Source organism: Wasmannia auropunctata, unplaced genomic scaffold (genome assembly GCF_000956235.1).
Source record: "Wasmannia auropunctata unplaced genomic scaffold, wasmannia.A_1.0 LD336035.1, whole genome shotgun sequence".
Classification (NCBI taxonomy): domain Eukaryota; kingdom Metazoa; phylum Arthropoda; class Insecta; order Hymenoptera; family Formicidae; genus Wasmannia; species Wasmannia auropunctata.
Window position 1 is genome coordinate 78,527 of NW_012026855.1, and position 8,369 is coordinate 86,895.

Consider the following 8,369-nt stretch of genomic DNA (forward strand, 5'->3'; position numbering starts at 1 on the left):
TATTTTTGGTATATTGTAGACTCATTTATTTGCATGGATCGATAACTCGTGCAAAAATTTATAGTTCCGAAATAGATTCTTTAATTAAAAACTGTAGGCTTACAACTGACTTTGCAGTATGTATCTAATGCTGTACGTGATATAACACTTAATAAAGACGATACAAATTAAATTAAACTTTAAAAAGAATACAAAATCTGAAAATCTATTAATTTCTATATTTTTAATTCTTTTAATGTTTTATTAAAATAAAGATAAAAAATATATGCTCATTAGGGTGGACCTTATTTTTAACTTTTGAATTTTTTCCCCCTAATGTTGTTCCATTTGATGAAAAAAAAATTGTGTAAAAGTTGAGCTCGATCGGACAATGGGAAGACGTGGCACATCTAACTTGAAGTTTTTAAGTTAATTCTCGGAACACTTTGTAAATATCAAGTTTGTTTTTTGCAAATATTAAATGGCAATATTTCCGTAATGTGCTTCAGAGGAAGAAAGAAAAAGAGAAAAACACCTGAGAGAATTATGCAATTAACAATTAAAATTCTTTTAAATTTTATTTTAGTATAGATTTATGATTTATATTTTTGAAATTTAGTGCATAAAAATTTAATAATTCAAAACTATCGACGAATAGACATTTTTCTTCTAAACTTTCTAAAAAAGTAATTGCAGCTTATTCAATGAAATTGATATGAAATTGATATGAAAATTGTGATAATGCTTAAAGTTGTAAATGACACAGCAGAACAAGGAGTTAAGCTCATGCAGAATTTTAATCAAATTTTGTCGAGAAATAAGGAGAAAAAACAATTTATTTTTCATATCGTGTCACATTAATTATAGAATTCAGTATCCAAATGTCCATAAATCTACTCTTATTAAGGATTTGTAAAATTGCAATAGATTTAAATATTATAATAGATTGTAAAATATATAAATGCAAACAATATATTGATATCTTTATTTTCCTGCTTGCTTATAAATATAAAAATACGATATATTTTGTTAAAATACGATTTAAATATACTATATTTATTAAAAAATGTACTATCATGGTCAATATTTACTAAGAAAATCATTTGATCTTTATTCAGAATTCTTTTTATCGGATTTTTCCATTTTTTGTGAAAAAAAATATTTGTTTCAACTTTAATAGGATTGTGCCACGTTTTCCTATTGTCCGATTGAGCTCTGCAACTTTTACACAATTTTTTTCATTAAATGGAACAACTTTAGGGGGCGTCGTGAAAAAAATTTGAAAAAAATTTTTTAACAAGTATAGCTAAGGTCCACCCTAGTGTACACAAAGTGGTTCTTACAAAATTAGTCGGCTTGTAGTTGATGTAATATGGTATTGCACTGCAATCCATTTGCACCAGCTCTACACTATGCACTGATGGTACACTGGTGTAGACCAACCGAAATCGCTATATTATATGAGAACATTATCAACAACTAATAAATTATCAAATGCTGGTTAAGCAAAACCTAGTGACATATAAAACAGTTTTATCAATATATTGGATGATAAATACATTAGAAACAATTATTATAATAAAATTAATTTATTTTACAATTTTACTACAATTATTAAATTTATTAATTTAAGCATAAAACTGTATAACAACTTCTTTCGTTAATAATCTATCTGTTGAGAAATCTGAAAAAAATCTTTGAATCTTAATTCAAAATGTCAAAGTTCAAATTGGGCTGCAACATTATAATAAAACGGTAGAATAACAACAATAACGATGAAGATAATGATAGTAATAATAATAATAATAATAATAATAATAATAATAATAATAAATTAACTTATTATATAACTTAAGATGCAATAAAAATTTGTATAATTATATAAAATAAAAATAAATTGTTTTACAAGCATAAAAACATTTGATTTAACTTTTCAATTTAACAAACTCATAACAAACTTGATCAAAATGCCAAAGTTGAATATTTCTTCATTAATTACAAATAAATAATTTAAGAGAATGTAAAATTAATTTTGAATTTAGTTAATATATGTAAATTCTGCAAAAGGATTTTCAAATATATCTATAAAGGCAATACATATAAAAACTTGGTGACAAATTTTTTGCGTTTAACGGTAAAACAGACGATTCCAGCATTCTCTTAAGTTGTTTAGAATAATTCAAATATTAAAGTAACATTATAATAAATATCATATATATTGTTTTGGTTTACAATTTTTAATACATTCTCAAAAATTTTTATTCATTATACATTAAAAATATCGAAATATGTAAATAATACTAATAATAATGTAAGTGTAGCAAAAATAACGTTTATTACAAAGTAAATTGTAAATACTTAACCATCATTTTTTCGGAAATATATCAAAAATTTTAATAAACTTGATATTAATTGTTACAATAAAAACTACACGTAAACCCTCACACACAATACATATACATATATAGTATATATATATATATATATATATCAAGGTAGAAAAAGTTAATTATAATTATATTACATTGCACATTCAATCAATAGTGATTACACAAATTACGCAAATAAATAAAAAGAATAACTTATAAATAAATAATAAGATTTAACTAATGTTCTGTCTCATTATTATATTAATTTAATAAAATAAATTTCGTACGGAAAATATTTTATATATTGAGATGTGCCTCGAACATTAAAATATTTATATGTTGAGATGCGCGATATTTGCCTCGAATATTATAATATTATCGTAAACTGTAAAAAGATCCATTATTTTTTTACAATTAGTTTTAGACTTATTAAGACCAGTAAAATTTTTACTTTTTTAAAACTAAAGATATTTGTGCGTATATCTATTTATACTTTTCTAGATTTCATCTTGCGAAAATCATAGCGCCCGAAAATTACGACCAGCCCTGGCTCTCATAGAAAATGTTATTTCCCCTTCTTCGTTTTCCACCTACGCTATACTTCCACTCACTTTCTCATACACGCGCGCGCACGTACACGTACACACGAATACAGACATACATATATACACTCATCCTCCACCATTTCAGAAGCCCACTCCTGGTAACTTACCCCTGCTACCCCCCACATGCTGCTGCGGTTCGCTGAATGGCCGAAAGTGGGGGAGTCCCTTTTAGCTGCCCACGCAATCAATAGCAAGACCCGCCGCTTCTACTGAATGGACTTGGCGCACCCGCCAAACCCCTCGTCGCCCTAACCCCCTCCTCTATATATTGATTACTACGCTGCATGAGGGTGGGTTGGCGCGAGGGCATGCGGGGTGTCGCTCTATCGACCGGGCCAGCTGTATTACTGTTCATTCATAAATTTTCGGTTTTCACTCGTGATGTTGCCGCGAGCTAGCTTCACGTTGCCAAGAAAGCTCGACGTAACGGTAAGTGCAACTCTACAGATTGTTTTCGTAAACATCCGTCAATATTAACCGAAATTTGTGTTTAATTAATGCTTCTCTAAACCAGAGAGACTCTGTCTAAAACTATCAACATTTAATAAAGTTATTTAATTATTTTGCTCCTTTCTATAAATTCATTCAGGAAAGGACAGTTAATTTTAATTAATTTTTATGATTCTATCTTAAATCGTCTATCTTTAGAAAAACAGTAAAAAACAACTTACATTCATTTTGGCTAATATTTAAACGGATAAACTAATCATTAATAATAAAATCAATATTATGCTAACGTTAATTAATCAAATTGACCTGAGATTTACTTGAGATTATAGCGTCATTTGATTAATTTCCTGCCTCCTTCTAATTTTATTTTTGAACAAACAAAATAGATTAAATTTCAATATATTTTAACTAATAATTATGGAAATCTATATATATCATGAGCTCACAATCAGTATGCAATATAGGTAAGAATGGCTTGTTACAATAATGATGCAAAATCCGAGCATCCATGTTCCGTCATGGCATTTATATAGGGCAGTCAGTAGTTAAGCGTGAGAGTCGCTAGAAGCGTGTAGTAACGGACGAATGAATGAAATCGGAAAGCAGTTCGCACACATTCTGAACTACAAACTCGTACTCGGACTCATTTCAACTGATTTCAGTCTGTTCATTAACTCCCCTAATCTCTGATAATTCCAACTGGAGCGTCTCTTTTTTTCTGTGAACTGGAATCTTTACTTTTAATTTAATTCACCGTTCAATCCCATTCACATAAATGTTACTGTATGTTAATATAAGCCTTTGAAGAAAAGATTCTCTCTGATACTTTTAATGAATTAATTTGCACTTCTGCAGACACTTCTTTCTTGAGAATCCTAGGGACGGTCTTTTATTCCAAGCCGGAGAATTTATACACAACGTGGAAATGACCAGCATGTAATCTGCTCTGAATTTATACTGCTTATGAAAGATTTAAAATATCCGTATTGTAAATATATACAAGGAAGGGTAAAAAATAGAGAGATACGTATAGAATATTAAATACAGATTTAATATACTAAATTTTAATAGTTTTTAAATTAAATATCTGAATGTATTAAATATACTTACATTATTTATATATTTAAATACATATAAATGATAAGTTAAATGTCTAGGTTTGATATCTCTGTCTTTTTTATAAATTCATTGTGAAATATATTTTTAATTTTTCATAGCCTAAACCTGTATCTCGTGTAGATATATAAAATTACTCTTTCGATTCTTGCACCAAATTGCAGGCTTATGAAGTGTGGCTCGTGAAGATGGATCCCTCGGGATATTTCATTCGCACGAAATTGTTTTCGCCGACATGTTGAGCCTTTGTTCAAAATTATTGACACGATACTGATCCACCAGGTCGGATTTCAATGTCTCGGTAATACGTAGCTTGTGGATTTAGTGAAAGAGAGGAGGAGGAAAAGAAGGAGGAGGAAGAAGAGGTTGTAAAAGATGTCGTATGTCAAAGTGAATAGAGAGATTTACGATGTTATAAAGCGTGACAAAGCGCACGAGGGTGTGCCATCGCGGGAAAAGACACTCGAGTTGAGAGGTTTCCAATTTGTCAAAGGAGAGAGTAACACAAAACGTTAATAAGCGTTAATATTAATGAATTCATTCGTGCAAACAGAAATCGCATTGTTAAATACAACTTCTCATAATCGTATTGTTAAAACTTTATATTCACAATGTTTTTATTACGTTTTTTTTTATAATAAAGCGATGCGGTTATTGTAAAAGTTTCGCATATTATTACGTTTATAGGAAAATTTTCATAGTTTTATTTTATTGTTATTACTCAATTTTTATACGACATAGTGTTTAACTACACTTTTTATTTCAGTGTTAAAAATTTTACAGTCTTACGGTAAAACAGTTTTATGGTAAAACATTTTGTAAAATACTTTTATAGGAAGTGACATAGCAGTCTAAAGTGATAATGACATTGTAGGAAATATTAGATTTCCTAATACGGTAATATAATGGCCGCCGAAGCGCACAGACTAGAGCGCACGTTTATTCTCCACAGGCTAGAATCTAATTATGCGACGTATCGCTATCACTTAAAACGACAATCACGAAATTCCCGGTAAAATTATACCCATATTTCTCCTTGACTCGCGTGCGGAGTATCGTGGGCGTAGAATTAATAAATTCCATTTATTAAGACAATTCGCGTCATTCAAGGAGATTTTTAATTCACTTTGCATCGCGATGACATGGATTTCTCGCGGGCAAAGACTACTATTACGTTTAATTATTCTCCGAGTAATCAGCGGAAGCAGACAGATATTTTTAGATAAAATAAATTAAGCAATGGTATCAAAATGCATTAAATCAATTAAATTGGAAGAATTTATAGATGTGTGTGTGTGTGTGTGTGTTGTGTGTGTGTGGTGTGCGTGCGTGCGTGCGTGCGTGCGTGCGTGCGTGCGTGCGTGCGTGCGTGCGTGCGTGCGTGCGTGCGTGCGTGCGTGCGTGCGTGCGTGCGTGCGTGCGTGCGTGCGTGCGTGCGTGCGTGCGTGCGTGCGTGCGTGTGTTGTACCGGGTGGCTACAAAATTCCACTCTAAATCTTGTTGGAAACTTCAGATCCAAAAAGAAATGGAATTTCTTTTTGGATCTGAAGAAACATTTCTATTAATGTGAAAGGCTACTTCTTTTATGCAAAAAAGGGTATTATAACAGAATAAGTATGTAAAACCTATTCTGCATCAATCGAGCTCGAATTGGTGTCATTTATAGTTGGCACCTCTGGGATGTAAAAATTCTCCAAAAATTAGCCTTGAGATTGCATTTATTTTTGAGTTATGGAGGGAAAAAACAAAATAAAAAAAATGATTATCCTTAAAAACAACTGAATCGATTTTAATGAAAAAAAAATATGTTGTAAACATCGTTTAGTTAAGTTTAAAAATTTTTTTTAATCTTTGTGATAAAAAAAGTCAATAAAAAATTTTTTATTTTTTTATGAATCTTTTGTGGTATTTTTGAGTGATCATGTCTACATTTTCATGAAAACGTTTTTAGATTTTCTACTTCAATATATTTTTTTCCAAATCAATCGAAGTGGTGGAACATGATTAAAAATAACAATCATTCGCGTAACGCCGAGTTACGCCACGCTAACTGGGCGACCGCGGTACCAATCGTTGCCATAGAACTTATATATCTGCCTTGCAGTTGCATCATTACAATACTTAATTACCAAGAAAATAAGGATTATATTATTGCCTATACATTTACTGTGAGTGAACATTATGATATAATAACATATTGTATATAACACATATATGTATTTCCATTAAGAATGTCTGTAGTTAGCCTATAAAATTGATTGATTTGGAAAAATATACGTTAAAGTAAAAAATATAGATATAGTTGTTTAAAAATATCACAAAAAGAATTCATACAAAATTCGAAAATTTATATTTTTTTATGAATTTTTTAAATCAAATTTCATCACAAATAATACAAGAAATTTTCTTAAACTTAACCAAACGATGTTTACAACATATATTTTTTTCATTAAAATCGGTCCAGCCGTTTCGAGAAAAACTACTTTTTTTATGTTGCTTTCCTCTTCCATATAACTCCTCCCCAAAAAGTTTTACTACCCCAATTTTAAGGCTATAATTTTTTGAGAATTTTTATCCTAAAATTATATCCCAAGATGCCAAATAATTACATCAATTTGAACTGTGTGAGGGCAGATTGTACATACGTAATTCGTTATGCCCTTTTTTTTAATTCCTTCGGAGGGGAAGAATTTAAAAAATTTTTAATAAGAAAGGGAGTCAAATCGTGTATACCTTGTTTTAAAAGTTTAATTGAAAGAAAATTTTTCGCGTAAAACACAAAGAACCGTTAATGTCCCTGATAAAAGTATAAATATAGTTTTTCACTCTCTCTAGCCTTCCTCCTTTCTTTCTCATTTTCTCTCTCCTCTCTCTCTCACTCTCTCTCTCTCTCTCCATTAATTCGGTGCGTAGTTTAAATAGATGAAAAATGAGATTTAAAATTTACATAGAAATATTATTAGATACCAAGATCCGGTCTCGGCCGTAGAAAGATCTGAAATTTAATTTAAATATATTTAATTAAAGCGGCCTAGATTGAAATTGTTGTTAATTACATCTTCATCTTTTTATGCGCTTCTCCTTATAAATATTGGTTTATTACGATAAAATATTATCACAATCTCAGTGATAATATATCAAGTAGGTAAGATATCGCTCCAGATTCCAAGTTCGAATCCAGGCTGAGGTAATATTTTTCTCAATAAGTTTTATAGGATGCTTGTACAATCATCTTTGAATTGACGATCAATTTAATTTGTAACGATATTTTAGCTAATTTAGATTATGATTACATTCTTAAAAACCGACAGTAATGGTGCGTTATAGTTTATTGCAGCTAAAATAAAAAGTATTTAGAGCATTATATAGTCTCTGCCGTTTTTGGCGCTTTCCCTTCATTTATTTGTTGTATATACACGGCGGCTTGAAATTGTTGTTAATTTATGTTATACTTTTTTTGCTAATATACATACATATTTTGATGTACAATATGTTTCTTAGCATTTAAGAGCAAGTTTATATTAAAAATTATTTTTTATGTTTTCATTTTTTTTCTTGTTCTTTTTTCTTTAAAGTTGAATTCTTCCGTTGAATGCGTAAAACAAATTCTATAATATAATTCACTCCACAAATTTTTTTTATAGAGATTTTTTGAGATTTTAAATTCAGAGGTAAGAAGAATATGGGGGAGACCGGGGCTCGTTGGCACAGTTTTCAGTTTAAACATTCCTGTTTCTAAACAACTATTTATTATGATTAAACTATATTAATATGATAGAATGAATCTTTCTCTACATTTTCATGCCAGGAACGATTCTGAATACTGTATAGTTTCTTTATAGTAAGTGAA

General features: G+C 29.8%; 1 protein-coding gene across 1 annotated transcript in view; it reads left to right on the forward strand.

Moving 5' to 3' along the window:
* Window positions 1-3,334: 3,334 nt before the first annotated feature.
* The window catches only part of LOC105452229, a 38,862-nt gene continuing 33,827 nt past the window's right edge, over window positions 3,335-8,369 (forward strand). Inside the window, exon 1 of the mRNA XM_011693172.1 lies at window positions 3,335-3,382. Coding sequence (XP_011691474.1) covers window positions 3,335-3,382 — 48 coding nt within the window. The remainder of the gene's footprint in view (window positions 3,383-8,369) is intronic.